The sequence below is a fragment of the Emydura macquarii genome, unplaced genomic scaffold, assembly GCF_026122565.2.
Source record: "Emydura macquarii macquarii isolate MOO-44397 ecotype Brisbane River unplaced genomic scaffold, CSIRO-AGI_Emac_v2 contig_554, whole genome shotgun sequence".
Classification (NCBI taxonomy): Eukaryota; Metazoa; Chordata; order Testudines; family Chelidae; genus Emydura; species Emydura macquarii.
Window position 1 is genome coordinate 15584037 of NW_027130691.1, and position 16136 is coordinate 15600172.

At 35.2% G+C, this 16136-nt stretch overlaps 1 protein-coding gene across 3 annotated transcripts in view; it reads right to left on the reverse strand.

Moving 5' to 3' along the window:
- CDC45 (cell division cycle 45) overlaps positions 1-16136 on the reverse strand; it is a 30329-nt gene that overhangs the window by 9862 nt on the left and 4331 nt on the right. For 2 of the 3 annotated variants that reach the window (XM_067539383.1, XM_067539382.1), the window contains exons 5-18: positions 15780-15923; positions 14796-14851; positions 14122-14170; positions 13029-13090; positions 12348-12398; positions 11405-11524; positions 10992-11123; positions 10488-10586; positions 9808-9969; positions 9473-9611; positions 8937-9020; positions 7262-7380; positions 6289-6365; positions 4942-5008 (exon numbers count right to left, since the gene is read on the reverse strand). In XM_067539383.1, coding sequence (XP_067395484.1) covers positions 4944-5008; positions 6289-6365; positions 7262-7380; positions 8937-9020; positions 9473-9611; positions 9808-9969; positions 10488-10586; positions 10992-11123; positions 11405-11524; positions 12348-12398; positions 13029-13090; positions 14122-14170; positions 14796-14851; positions 15780-15923 — 1359 coding nt within the window. In that variant the 3' untranslated portion in view covers positions 4942-4943. Of the gene's footprint in view, positions 1-1531; positions 2933-4941; positions 5009-6288; positions 6366-7261; positions 7381-8936; positions 9021-9472; positions 9612-9807; positions 9970-10487; positions 10587-10991; positions 11124-11404; positions 11525-12347; positions 12399-13028; positions 13091-14121; positions 14171-14795; positions 14852-15779; positions 15924-16136 lie in introns of those variants that run through there. The other variant, XM_067539381.1, reaches the window with a different exon arrangement.

The following is a 16136-nucleotide window of genomic DNA, read 5'->3' on the forward strand; positions in this document are numbered from 1 at the left end:
TAAGGAATTTTTGCTATTCTTTATTTTTAAAGAATTGTTCTTTGAAATGAGTAAGGAGCAAGCAGATAATCAAAAGCTGTTTGGTCATGGTGCTGACAGTAAATGAGTGCACTGAGGGGGAAAAAGTTGCTGCAGCTCAAATATAATCCTTTGAGAATGTTTTTGTTTGCATTGAGACCCAGCTGAAACGGAATGTCACTATACATATAACAGAGTAAGCCATAAATGTTAGTGCCTTAACCATTTTATTTTAAAATTACTAACTCTTGCAGCCAAAAATTTCTATTTGGTCAAATAATTCTAAAGCATATTAATCCCGTAAAGGGAAGTCAGGAGTTCCTGGCATGCATCCTGTATCCTACATTCACCTGCAAGGGGTTAGGTCTGCAAAATCATGGTGGTTCTTCACATTTTTGATTGAACTACACAGCAGGTGATTTCACAATAATGCTTCCTATGCATCATGGTACCAATTTACTACCATTAAAAGAGTTTGTTTTATGTACACCTACTGGAGCAAGTGACTAACTAGAAGGTTAAGAACACATTAGTCTACAAGTTCTACAGCCCAGAAAGATACAGAGCAGTCAGCAGTGTGACCATCATTGTCATAAGAAGTTTTATTACAGTGCCAGGCCCCCACTACATTAATTGCAGTAGAGAAAGTATCAAAAGCTTGTTAAGCACTTCTAAATCTTTCAGGAAAAGTAGCTCTTCGGGCTTAATTTCTCATGCTTGTTTTCTGTGCAAATCAGAGTTTCAGGAAAGTTTAATGAAAATCCATGTGGTCATTTTTGATACCATGTTTTCTGTAACTGTCATGTACTGTGCATATAAACTAAGACATTAAAATTAACCCTAGATACAGTAATACAACATGCTTCCTGTGCCTCAGTATCCCTTTCAGTAAAAAGGGAGGATAATGATATGAACCTCCTTTGTAAAGTGCTTTGAGATCTTCAGATGAAAAAGCATTGTAAGAGCTTTATATTGTATAACAGACCAGAATTACAATTGCTGAATTACAAGTACTATGAGAATAATTCCAAATTGTGTTAATAAATTCTCAAATTTAACAGTTTTTGGCAATCAGTTATGATAACACTTAATGCCTTTCATCTTCAAAGTGCATTATAAATACCAAGAGATGTGGTCCAATGGCTAAAGCATGACACTAAAATCCAAGAATTCAGTGTTCTAATCCTCACTCCAATACTGATTTCCACAGGAAGTCAAAACCTCTGTCTGTCTTAGTTTCCCCATGCTTAAAGTGAGGATATCTACTTCATTAACCAGCTAATTTTTACAACACTTCTGAAGTGACTATACTATCAAGCAATGCATTACAAAACAGGCATCACCTGAAATATGTTGGGGTGGAGGCAACGGAGAGGAAGGGAAATACTATACTCATGGCCCAGTGTAGTCCATTATATATGCAAGAGGAAAAAAAAGTGCATTTGATGTTATGCAGTCAAGTGCTCTGGCTATTACAATTAGGCACATGGATCATATTGACCAAAAACAAGACTACATAACAGTTATTTTATTTGAGTAAAAATATACAATAAAAATTTTGCATTGGCTGCATTTAAAATCCCATTAGTTTAAAATTAATCTATACATAATCTATACAAAACATTTACACATTCAATGTAATACACAAAAATAAAATCACATGTGTAAGAAATCCAGGCAGACACTGCAAAAAAGGCAGGGGGTAGGGAAAGGAAAAACCACCACTCTTTTTTTTAAATTAAAAAAAAAAAATCAGAAACACAATACAGAAACACACACAGTATACAGCTTAAAAAATGGTACTTTTTGTAATACATGAGTTTGGAGTTTTATTCAGGACTGTATGGGATAATCTGAATATAGATATCATGGGACACTGTTCATATCTTCACAATTCGCTCACAGCTTAGGATATAAAGTAATAATTTCTGACACTGTTGAGGACTGCAAAAGGGGAGTTTAGTTGGTTTAACAACCCTTTTGTGTGACTAAGATCAAGTGCAGTAAACAGTTCTATATGAGAACTGAAATGGTCTCTATTTGAGGGACCATATCCTACCCTGCCAGGGGGATGGGTTTAATGTAACTTGTCCATATCTTAAATACTGTAGTCCATGCATAACACCACAGCCACTGGAAGTGCCACTCCAGAAGTCATTTTACAAGTGATACTACAGTATCAATGTTATTGATACAGGAATTGCCTCTTCGGGAGATGCTATTAACAGCAATGCTTTCATAGAACAATTGTTCTAGACTACTTGTACAGGTTCTCTTTCAGTATTTGTGGTTGATCAGTATTTTAAGAAACCTACAATATTAAATCCATGCCTCACAGAACAGCTATTTTTAGAAATTAAACCTATAAAGAGCTACTCCTGGTGGTATGTATTAGGAGTTGATTTCTGAGTGGTATATAGTAGAAACTCAAAGGGAGTTTTTCCCATACCTGCAAATCAGGTTTCTGTAACAAAGCATTCAGCAATCTGAACCAAACAATTTTCCTTTGCTACTCAAACTTGTTAGGCAGACACCAATTCCTAGATGCAAGATTTGTTATCTCCCCATGAAACTGAACTCCCTTTATATATATTTTATGCAGATTAATTCTTCTTTAGCTTTTAAAAAGGCACCTAGGGAAAAAAGGTCAATTGAATAACAAAAGTTCTATAGAATACGCATTTTTTCAAAAGCTTAAACTTATCATCTGTATCAACATAGAAAGGCATAGGAGAGTTCCATATTGTCCAATGCTTTGTCATAGAAATGCGGTTCACAGGTAGTCTTTCTACTCCAACTCATATGACAATCTGGACCAGTGAGGACCAACTGGTTCCTAGATCAGGAGACTAGGGTCTTTACAAAAAAGTGTTCAGCCCCCATGTGTCAAAGGCGACGTCCTTCTGCTGTCTGCCTATGAGAGAAAGAAGACTTAAGTCCAGGTCTGTTGCAGTATGTCCTGAAGGACAGTCAGATGGGGCATCACAATTGCAACACCATGAATGAAAAACAACATTTGGGACTTCAGTGATATTTTTTTTTGCCTGTCTGCAAAGTGTATCAGAGCAGGGAAAGGAGTCTGGGAAGCCAGCGACTGGTCACTCTGCCTAACAGATCCCAACAGCAGCTGATAATCTGCTGGTCCAGAGTTTTGAGTGAATAGGAAATAAAATAGAGTGCTTCTGGTCCTCATTGAAGGACAATCAGTCAGACAGATGTGTGAATAAAACCCAGGAGTCCTGACAATGAATGACCCATCCTGTCACTGACACTTTGGGCAAATCTTAACTTTGTGCCTCAGTTTCCACATCTATAAAATGGGGATAATACATGGTTACCTCACAGTTATGTAATAAGGATCAATTCTTTCTGTTAAAGTTTTCTGAGAGATCCCTTTAAAACACTTTTAGAGATCCAACTAACACATACTTCCAAACACATATTCCAAACTTAGCACACCCAATAAAATTTCTCTCAAGAAGGTCAGGCTCACATTAGTACAAAACCTACACAAAAAACCCCCACAAAATAAAAATGGTTCATAGTACTGAGGAATTGTGGCTGTTCAAAAAGAGGCAACGATTCACAGTCCCCCACCTACAATTAAATTTGGCCTGCCTCAAAACAATTCAGCAACTGATTTTCAACTGTTTTGTGGCTAACACTGTTCTACTGTCCAGTAGAGGCCAATGTGGATGGGGAGAACATTTTTTTTTAAATAAATACTGTTACAAGGGAGAGTAAGATTTTAGGTTTGCCCCAGCCATACCAGCTGTCACAACATTACCCAGAATGGTTAAAGCTAAATTTCTGAAAGCCAGATTCAGAAGACAACATATTTAACAGCACAGGGCAGGCCTCAACTGAAAACTAAAACAGACATTATCTATCTAAACTGAAACAAAACAGTGGAATGAAATACAAGATTGCTAGTACAGAGAACTACAATGCAGACTCCTCAGTTGATTTAAAAAATATGAAGTGAATATGCTGTCTATTTACAAATATCCTGTCTTATTTTGGTACATTAACAAGACTGCTAGAACACTGCTTCATATGACCACCTGTGAAATATTAAAGCACTCCAACTTTGTTCTAGACAACAACCTAAATACCACAGATGCAGGCCATAATAAATGCAAACTTTGTTTAAATAATGTTAAGGTTATCACAAACTTTCAAAGCCAGGAAACGCACTGTTAAGGCCAAAATTCTGTCTTGAACTCAAAACCGCTGTGATGATTAAAGAGAATTTTTAAAAAGTACGAGTCAAGGACAAAGTATTAACCTTAATTTTGAGTATCTTGGCTTCTGTCAGTGTTTCAAAATTTAAACAGTCTGTTCACTTTTAGTTAAAACAAAAAAATCCACAAAATAAACAAATGAAAGATAAAATGCTATTCAACAGATGGGAAGAGTTTAAGTTAGTAGCAATTTTTTCCCTGAGAGACTATGTATAAAAAATGTGTAGTTTGTGTGTTCCATCTGGATTAAAACAGATTTGTTAATATTTTTAAAGGAATATTATTTAACTTATAGATCAACCTATTGTGTGTGTTTTAAGGCTCTTCATATACATGTGTAAAAGTAGTTAGACTGTATTAAGTACAACATAACTTTTTAAAAACAGCAGGTCTAAATTAAATTAATCCATTCATTTGTACTTGTATAATTTAAAAACCCAACTACATAAATTTCAAGAAGAAGTTCTATTTCTGATCCCTGCATTCCATGGCAAGTTTCATCCTGTAGTATCTTTTTATGGGTACATAGACCGCAGACTCAAAAGGAAAATAAGTTGGCTTTGTTAGAAATTGTAGCTTACCTACAATTTATACTTCCACTAAAATTTGCTGCATCTTCTGAGACCATCCTACCAGTAAGCCACATTCAAGAATTAATTCTCCTTTCACACACACTTACCATTAGGACAAGAGAGAAATAAGTGCATCCAGAAATTTGCTCCGATCTTCCATTTTCAGTTCAATTACTAAAATAAAGAAAGATTTATTAGTACAGGAGACAACTGCAGATAATCCTAGAGTTTGAGATTTGGTATCTGTACTAGTATTTTTAATCAAATTATTTCTCTAGTATTTTTTTTTTTAAATCTGGGTAACAGTAGTATGTAGTTCACTGTGCTGTTAAAAGGGAGATCTGAGCAAATTCAGAATTCCAGATTCTCGCCCTTTAAACATGATCACCAATTTTTAATTCAGTGGGTTTGACAGATTCTGGAAGATTTACATTAGATGTTGCACAGCACATGCCCACATCATAATTTTCAGAGTTTAAATTTTGCCTTCTTTGAAAAATATATACAATCCTTTCCTGAATACAACTCCTTCTTGTGTTAGCTTAAAAAAGATATGAAATCTTTCTTTTTGTTCTGATGTCTCTCTCAAATGGCTGTACCAAATGTATTTCCCAACAAATCTTACTGCAGATAAACTTACATAATAACTAGCACATAACTAACTGTTTATGGTTACATTTGAGAGCTCCAAGTCAATTCAGGTACAAATTGTCATTCCAGGCTAAATAGATTTCAATTTCTTTCAGTAATAATTAAGAGATTTGCATGCTTACAGCTAGCAGCTTTTATATTTTCAATACACCAAGATGCCAATTCAATAAGTGCCACAGTACTAAAGTATGGACTGTGTGTTATGTTATAGACTGCTTGAGGAGCACACCACACGCATGCTCATCATCTATCTAGATTAGCACCATATACATTAAAATTACAAAGACTGGCATGTTGCAGAATGGCTGATATTTTTTAGGGCAGGGGTGTCAAACATATGGGCTGCAGGGTTAATTTTTGTGGCCTGTGCACTCTAAGCGCCACCAGCCCAAGAGCCCCCAGCCCCTGGAACACCGCTGGCCCAGCCCAGCCCAGCCCACCCCCAGAGCCACCCCAGCGCCGAGCGCCACTCCGTCCCACCCCACCCTCAAAGCACCACCAACCCGAGTGCTCCCAGCCCCTGGAGTATTAAGCGGGTATGGAAAGTGAGTAAGTGAAAGTTATGCCATTATGCTGCCTCTTTATATATACACACACAAACACACTTTTTTTTTTTTTTTTTGTTTAAAACAACAGTGTGGCCTGCCAAGTGAACAATTTTGTCTTAAATGGCTCTTGTGGCCAGATAACTTTGACACCCCTGTTTTAGGGAGTCTATTCTGTTAAACAGTACAAACACTGACCCCTAAAGGATTTGCCTGTCAAGTGCACCATGTGGATGTGAAAGATAAAATGTTACTTACTGGACATGTCGAAGTGGTTGTGTAAAGTCCTAGAATTGGTGCTCTCTGCAGCTTTTTCAAATGCTCTCCCAAAAAAGCTTTAAAAAAAAAAATCCCACACATTAGGAAATACCAGTTCATTAAATTAGCAGCACACTTTGAAAAAATGAGTAACACTCCAAATGTTACAGAGAAGACAAAATATTCTTCCCTTCCCACGCTATCCCATGCACATTATCTCCTACAAGCATGCAGCCATAACAGTCCAAAGTGTATGTGCTCCAATTAGCCACTGTGGCCAAACACCCGCTTTGTCCCCCAGGAAGCTGATTAAAAATTTAAATTAGGGGAAAACTGCTGAAGTATTCAATATTCAAACTCCAGCCATATGAAAACAACAAATCCTCTCATGCAAACCATGAGCTTTAGCAGGATTTAATTATATTGCCTGTGACAGCAACTTTAAAAAAATATCTGTAAATGGCCCAGTGACTGGGCAGTCTGAACATGATTTACAAGAGTCAGGACCTACACAAACAGTACAGTCACAAAAAATGTCCACTCGTTTTATTTTTTTAGCAGTGTGACAAATATTACATTTAAACATTATTGAAAAGCTATTTATTGTTCAAAAGGTAAATGAACAAACAGAAAACAATAAGAGGAGTTGGGGAATGTATACCTATCTTGCATACCCATAGCGAGAGAAAGTGAGTGAGGTAATATTTTTTATTGGACCAACTTCTGTTGGTGAAAGACAAGCTTTTGAGCTACACAGAGTTCTTCTTCAGGTCTGGGAAAGATATTTAGAGCATCACAGATAAATACAGATAAAAATAGCAAGATACTTAAAATGTGTACAATTTGTCACTAAAGCTAACACTGGGATCAATTCATTTGGTATTAAAAATACATTTTAGGATAGGTTTATCAGAAAAGAGGCTAAGCTTTTTTATGCCATTTAGAAAGAATACTAAACAAAACACACACTCACTTCTTTTTGTCGGAGCTTTCTGTCTCTGGAGGAATCCCCACCATGATCACTGTACCCTGTTCAACATCCATTGGTGCTGCTACTATCAGTGGCAGCAGCTTACAGCGCTTGTTTTTTGTCTGGAAGACAGAAAGTTTCTTGATTAGACAGAGTTCAAAGATGATGCAATTGAGCTTCAGTTCTGCATGCAAAGTATTACTAAAGATGTTGATTTAAACTGTCAATTCAACTCCAGACCAACTGAGGGTGTTTTTTTTATTTGATCCCCTTGTCACAAGTTTGGTGACTTTAGGCATAGTGATTCGTGACCTAAAGAAAATTCCATCCTGCATTCAGTTTGAACGGATCAGATATGAAGCTATGGACATAATTTCCAGTAAGAAAGAATGCTGCCTTTTTCATTAAAGACATGTGTTGCCACTTTGGTATGTAAAATGGTGTGCTCTGCATAAGTGAAAAATTCTGCACAATGTTCATTTTCTATAAAACAACACAAAAGAAACTAAGCTTGAAAAGTATGTTCAACTCCACTAAACACATTCCCTTGCTCATTAGTGTAGTATTGCTTCACCCTTCCACAGGTCTTCAGTAGTAGACATCTTCTGGGAAAGTTATCTGATTTGTATTTATCAGAGATAAAACTGTTGCTTTCATCAGTTTAGTACTTTGATAACCTTATCCTCTTTAATTAAACATTTGAAAGTCAGTGAGTGATTTGAAGATTTTGACTCTTTTATAGGAATGTCTAGTCCAGTAAGTAAAGTGTTAAGTGTAGCATAAATCCCTTGACATAACTCTTTTGCAGCGGTCTTTGAGACTGCTCTCCTGTAGCACTACTACTGTGGTATGGTATGGCTCCTGGTATGTCTGATAACCGTGGGCATCAGTCATCTTGGTTGAGAGCTAGAAACCTAAAGAAATTAGGAAGACAACCCCTTAGGAAAAGAGCTTTAATTAAAACTCCAGTCCTGCAATTAGCTCCACAGAGGGTCTGCCCACAGTGAACACATTGGAGGATAGGGACCTTAGTCTAACTTTCAGAAGAGAACTAACATATAAACATAGTGAGGATTCCTCACTATAATGTTATTTGTAAAGTAGGAGAATGCTCACTGTCTGGGTGATATGTTAATTTAATTTTAAGCCCGGTGTTATCTGAATTGAGTACTACTTTTATATGATTTAAAAGATGAACATTTTAATAAATACTACTTAAAATTCAATATGGTTTGTTGTGAATAGGTTTACGGTTTTAAATATATATTTACAGAAATAAATTAAAGTGTCCCAGGTGTTTAGATAAAACTTAACCAATACTGCATTTTCTATTGTTTTCAGTGTTACAAACTTAGGCTAATTTCTCTGCCACTGTAAGTTTGTTAAAAAAAAGTATAACAATTTTAAATTTAATTACTATGATCTCTCTAAATTGTGAGATGTCAGCATCTCAAATGAAAGATTTCTCCAGTGTTGAGCACATCTGCACACTGGAATCTTCCACATGACATCATTCGTATACTGGTGCCATGATACCTAACCATTCAGTTAGCTGAAAAAGTAATTTGTATTTTTTAATATTTTATCCAGTGATCCATTTCTTAAATAATCTACAGAAGAATTATAACTAGGTACTCAGAACAAGAGTTAGCTAGTTGTAAGCCTTTGATTTACTTACAGAACAAACAAAGGACTTGAGTAAATATTTACTGAGCAGGCACAGAGACATTGGTTTGGAGAACAGTTTCACATCTGGAGTGCCCTGGGAAAAGAAAAGTTAACTCAATTACACCTAAACAAGTAGTAGTAATATACTTAGCTCACTTTTAGGATGAATGGCAGTTTAAAAACAACCAACCTCATCCCACTCTAGAAACATTAACAAAAAATTATTTCCCATTAAAAAAAATCATCTTCATTTGCATATAAAAAACCCTAAAGAACCTTGCCCTAAATTTTACAAGAAAAACTCTGGAAAGATTGATTGCTTTGCTGACTTGAATATCAAGCCTAGTACCATAATTCTGATTCTTATAATGAGGAAAAGTCAGGAGATGGAGGGGTGTCAATATAGACTGCTTATAAATCAGTGAAATACAGAAAGCGCAGTTCTTTCTGTCTTTCAGATAAAGCTTTCATATCTACTTGATATACCAGTGATGACAGTTACAATACAGGAAGTCAAATGAGAAGGAACAAGTACAGAATTCTGACCTCCATTAGATAGCAATAGAGAAAAGGCCCCTGAGAGATTACGAGATTGGTGCAAATACAGCTGGCTACAGTCTGCTGAATGGCACGTAGTTGTTTTTTGGCTAGTTCCAGCCCTTGATGCAGCTTGTCTAGGTTACTCCTATAATGGAAGAGGGAGAAGAGAGATGCTTTCACATAAAAAAGAAATACTTTCACTGTTAAAAATTTCTAAATACTAATCAGAAGGATATTTGCTTTGAATCTTCTGTGAGAAGTATTTTCATCAAATTAATCACTAGTTATGAAAACCATGTTAAGAAAATAAATTGTGAGGGGAGAGAGCATATGGACCATACCTGGAGAGACTGTCCAAAGCCTTGATAAAATTATCAGTTCCAGGTTCATCTTTCTCTATATTCTCCATTAGAGAAGCTGTTGCATAGACTATGTCACTTGCTAAGAACTTGTTCTTAAAACCAAAGTGAATGCTGAAGGTCTGTACTCTTAAGTTCTTCATTCTGTAAAAGCGGATCAAAATCAATGAGAGAAGTTATGACAAACTTCTTATAATCTATATGATACTGTTAACACTGATTGCCATCCGCTAAGAAGTTTGAAATTAGAAGCACAAGGGTAAATCTCACATTAACTTTTCTGACTAGTCTCTTATTTCTATCTAGCAATATTGTTGCCTTTTGAAACAAGTTGTGGCATCCTCTTTAAACAGCTAAGCAAGAGAGAGCATATTAGTGGTTCAAGCACAGCACTAGGAGTCAGAATTTCTGGGTTCTATGCCTACTGTGGCAGCATCAGGGAGTCTCTCAAAGTCTGATTCTGAGATTCTACAATTGGTCAAATGAAGTCAAGGACTTAAGCATCTTGTAAAGACAGATCCACAGCTTCTGATGCCTCAGTTTACCAATCTGTACACTTGGTATGCTAGTCTACTATATATGGGTGTTGTGAAGCTTTTTAATATTTCTAACATACTACAATAGTTAACAGAATTTTAATTAACTCAGAAATAGGATTTTACCCAAACTTGTTTGCAGATTCTTCAATCATTTCCTGCAGGTTCCCCTTTAAAGAAATATCCATGGAATTAAACTTTTGTTTCACCTGCTTCAAAGGCAAACTACAAAATGGGAAAAAGTTATTTTTAAGCATGCAAACAAACAAACAAACATATCTTCATCTAATAGAAAGGAGATAACCTTATAAATAGAATGCATTCAGTAGGTCAACTCTAATTTACAGCTCTTCGTGAACAGTGATAAGTGGATGTGGAAGAGTACAGGTCACTTCATATACCTACTACTCAATAAAAGCAGATATCTTAAAACTGCAGAGCAGAAGTGACAGTGGAAGGGCAGTCCACTACATGCTCATAACAATATTTCCATATTTAATGTAAGTTCCCATCTCAAAATTCAAATATTTACTATATATTTACTGTATCCTGAATATTTTCATATAATTCATTATTGCAAAGTAAAAGGTAGTTTTCTTTTTTCCCCTCCAAAGAATCGTTATTACTCACCCCATATCAGCAAAAAACTCCTGAAGTCTCTTCTGTCCTTGTACAGACCAAAGTTTGAGACTGGCAGAAGTATAACAAGTGTTACACAGGCTTTCATATAGGGACCAATGTTGATAAAGGGCCAGGCGCAGACTGAGGTCATTAACAGGAATTAGGGAAAAATAGTCATTTAGAGCATATATATTTATATTTACAAATTAGTAATGAATTTAGCAATTGTTTACTATCCTTCGCCACCATCACCACACATACTATTTAAATCTACATTAACTACACCCCACTGGAATAAAGAGTTCCAAATGTGCATAAAAACCATTAATCTGTTTCTTCCTCATATAACTGTCAGGCTTTCAGTCTGTCAAATCAGGTTTTTTTTAAACCCTTTCATATTTATAGATTAGACACAAGGATACTCATACTCAAATGCTATTCTCATGCAATCAATAGAAAGGGAGTTCTCTTCATCTTCATTGCGGTGGTTATGCCGGGACACATGACGCTGTAAAGTTCCAATATCAGTCACATACTTCATTCTTTAAAAAACAAAAATAGTAATTTTTCTTCCCCTTTGTACTTGTATTCTTATTAACTACAAAACTCTTTCATAAGGCTTAAACCTCGGTTAGCCAGCTTCACAAAAATGAGACCTTATTATGAAAACATAAAAGATATATTTTTTAAAAAAAAATTTGGCATCACCTAGTGATGAGTTCTCTCCCCCCACTTGATAATATGCAAAGTCATTCAAAACTGATACTATTACAATAAAGATAATAAACAAAAATAAAAGTAGTTACTAAATTTACCCTCAACCTCACAAAATAGAGATTAATGATAGTAGATGTAGGGAGAAGAAGAATACACAAACTGAAATCTACGATACATATCAGAATTTTATACACTGCAATATACAGAAATTGATGGTGGCAACTGGGAGATAAATCTAGATCTGAAAAATAGGAAAAAGGATGAATTAGAAAAAAAGACTTCAAGCTTTTAAAAAGTGCAAAAAAGCAAAAGAATTTTTAAAAAGTATAGACTATACTGAGATTTTTCCCTTGAATGAAGCTACTGTAAGACAGACATCTTTAAATTAGCCACAATTAAGCACTGCTTTTCTATGGTGTAGTAGCAGTAATCATTTTATAAAATGAATAATCCGGAGAAAAATAAAGTTTGTTGGAATTTTTTTCTAGTGTTTTAATGTTTTCTCAATTAAAAATAAACAATGTGTTTGAATAATACAGACAGCACATTCACTCAATAGCCTGACCCACACGTTGCTGCGTATGTTAACATGCAGATTCCCTGATGCATATTAGCTACTAAATAAAAATAGATGAACTGCATGCTTACTGTGTGATTTTATCTTGAACCCATTGGTCTGTAAGCCCAACAATAGCCCACCTAAAAATAGGGGGAGAAAAAGAAGTCAGATGGGAAAAGAATCTAGTGCAATGTAGAAAAGTTAAGCCTGCAAATACATGAAAGAACAGACACCTACTACATTTAGAAAACAACTGTGTGCAGCAGGTATACAAACACTTCTGAACTAAACATCAATTGTCTTGCAGACGTTTATTGTTGATGTGTCATTATTTTAATGCCTACCTTATTAATGACAGGACCTGATCTGCCAACTAGGTTACTCATTTACATTAATTTGGAAGACTCTCCCTTCCACAATATTGCTAATAATTGAATACATATTGCTTAACTAGATAATCATAGAACATGATCACATGGAAAAGCAGCTGTATATTTACTTGACAAGATAGTATACATACACAGCCTGAAAAATATTTTCAAAGGCCCCACATAGTATTTAAGAAATTTACAACAACTGAGTTTTCATTGGAGGTACCTTTCTCCAAGCCTAAGACATAAATTTTCTCTACCATAAAATTAAGTCACACAAGCACATTGGATACAAATACCATTGAGGAATTTTGCACATTTTGTCTCATTTTACTAAGGAATTAAACAGGTAGTATTATTATAAGCAATCAATGTTGACACTACAACTGGACTACATACCACAACATGTCATTCAAGTCTTTAGACATTATCCATGCCAAGTCAAACATCACCATGGCAGACTACAAGAGAAAAGAGGACTAATGAATAGTCATAGCAAATCTGACAATTAGTAAACCAAATAGCAGAACACTTTGGAAAAAAAAATCTCATGCACCAGCTTAGTAGCAGAGCTTCTGCATGACAGTTTCAAATCTGAATTCTAGTCTCTTGCTCCCTAAACTGGTAAGAGGGGAAAAAAATGCCTTACATGACTCAATTACCCTTCTATGTTTATATATAAATTGCATTTAACAAGTTTTAAAATAATTTGATAGATAATATGTTAGTTACGAGAAGGAACAGCTGAGTAGTCCAAACTTTGGGTTTGAACTACTTTCATTGAAAATAGGAATAAATCCAAGCAAGGTCATCTCAACCCTTATTTCCCTTTCTGAGAAATAAACTGAGTTCTATGCATGTGTGGGTATTTCAGATTAGACCTTTAAAAGAGGAAAAAAAAAAAAAAAAAAAGGAAGTGGCCATGTATATTTCTTATGAACATTAAAGATCCCTTACTACTGTAAGCTTAATATTAGTGGTTTCTTTGCCCTGCTGTCAGCCAGAAATTCCCCTTCTTCACTACTATGCAGTATGCTATACATCAGTTGGTTGCTGGCTCTCAACGCAAAGGTGGCTGCACTTCACTGCTGTACATATAATTTATGAGGCACTTTGGGAAGCATTTTTTGTATTTTAACATTAAGATATTATGCAGTAATGTAACACACACTAGCGGTGCAAAGACTGGAACTCCTGGAAACCCACTATTGGTAAATAGTGGCAATGTGTGGCTATGCAACAGAGTTTCTGATTTATATCTTTGAATGCCAAAGGCTACTTCAGAAATCAGGACTGATTAATAAAGGCATAGATAGAAATATATACCAAAGAGGTTTTTTGCTACATCTTGCAGTACACCAATGAAATATAATGTAACAACATCTTAATACAATGTAAATAAGTTTAAGTATTTTTGGAGATATTCCTATTACAAAAAGACGCTTCCTTTGTGGTAATTTAGCATTAATGCCGAGCAGCACTTGATACTTACCGAGGTCCCGTGGTATTCATATTGCTCATAATCAAAGAGAATTTCTTGCCTAAAGGGGGGGAAATGTTGCTTAAGTAGCAAGCTGGCCATTTGCTTCAAGTTCCTTACATAAGTAACTAAAAAAGCGAAGTAGCACTTAATTGTTTTAAAATTAGTATATTGCAAATATGAAATCAAACTCAAGGGCTAAAACAAGCCTTTTTTTTTCAGTAAAGGAGTTACACGTTAGTAACAACACAGAAGCAATCTTATAAAATATCATCACCCACTGGACAAATTTTTCCCTGCTTAGCAATTTATACAAACCCATTGGCATTAATTGCACAAGGAGCAAATCAGGGCAGGATTTGGTCATATGATAGATGAAATAAAGGCTACATACAGTCAGTTAACAGCCAACCACTGCACTTCGTGTTGTGCAAGTTTACAAATTATTACATTTTAAATAAAATGAACTTACTAGGAAGTTTATTTTATTAAAATTAAGTAAGACTTGCTAGTTATGACTTACACAACTTTTACCTTCTAATTTCTGAATGAAATGTGAACTGCAGCAATATTACAGGTCTAGCAGTAAAAAATAGACTTTTATGGTTGCAAGGTGAAGATTACTGTCAAAGGGGGAGAGAGAAGAAAAGAAAGGTATAAGCAACATAAAGAGTACTAAAGCATACCTATGTGCCTCCCACTCCCTCCTCTGTCTTCTTTTCATTGTTCTCTCCACAACATCCTGCAGACGGGTTTAGATACCAAAAACATAAAATGGTTAAGGGAAGGAATTACTCGAAAGGTAAGTGATAATTCAATCAGTTTAAGCCCACAATTTAGGCTTTGTCAAAATAAAACATTAGTAAATCTAGTATGATAAAAAGTGTTTTTAAAATATTTCCATAGAAACAAGATTAAAGAAACAACACTCTTCTATATTGTTATTTATATTATAATTTTAGAAGATAGAAGATTTTAAATGATACTTTGATAACTGGCTGGCATTTAGAATTACAGGACCTAATCTCGCTAGGTGCCAAGTGCCCTCACCTTCTTACATGACATGGCCCCATGAAGGTGCTTTAGATATATTGTCTGCTCAAGATTCTGTGCCCTAACCATAAAGGTGTCAAAGACAGAACATCCACTGTACAACTAAGAGTAAAGCATTTGAGTTGAGTTTGAGGTCACTATAAGATTTTTAAAAAATCCCACCCACACGAAAGGATGAGGTAATCAGAGGTAGGTTTTGTTGTTGTCTCAGAGCATTGTTACAAGGGCAAAATTAAGAATAATTTAACTAATCTATGAATTTCTATACATTCAAATGTTTGGATTCTTGAGAATAACATTAACTCTGAATTTCCTGTTTACAAAAACTTCACAGTTAAAAAAAATTTAAAGATCTTTATCTTAAATTATTGATATATAATCTCAACCTGAATTTAACATTAAAGTTTTTTGTCTAGAGATATGCTAGTTGCCTTTTAACTTTGTTTATTTTTTAAATATATGTCTAGGCCTTTTTATCTTCTAATGCAGCCATGACTTTTATTTAGGCTTCATTTGTCCTTGAAACCCAAATGGTGTTATCAAACTTGCTGAACTAAAGCAGGATATGCATATGATTTTTTTCCCCACTTTCCACGACAAAGCTGCAGGAAACACACCTCTTCAAATCGTTTGCGCTTCCCTGAAGGCTCTGATCCATCACTTTCATTCCCAGAGTCATCTTCATCCTCCTCTTCATCTCTGAAGATATCATCATAGGCAGGTATTTCAAGGTCATCATCCTGCTTAACCAACAGCTTAATCTAACAACAATAAAGTGTATTTTAAATAAAATAGCTCATTTTAAAAACTGAAATAATTGTTCAACTCACAAACGTACATCATTTGTTCCTTTTAGTATAACAGATTAATCCATTCACTCTTGCTTTGATCCACTCATACTAGAGCACCAAAATGTTGCTCCATTAGGTGATCAATCCGGTTGCTCAGGCTAGAACAATGGCACTGTTCCCATA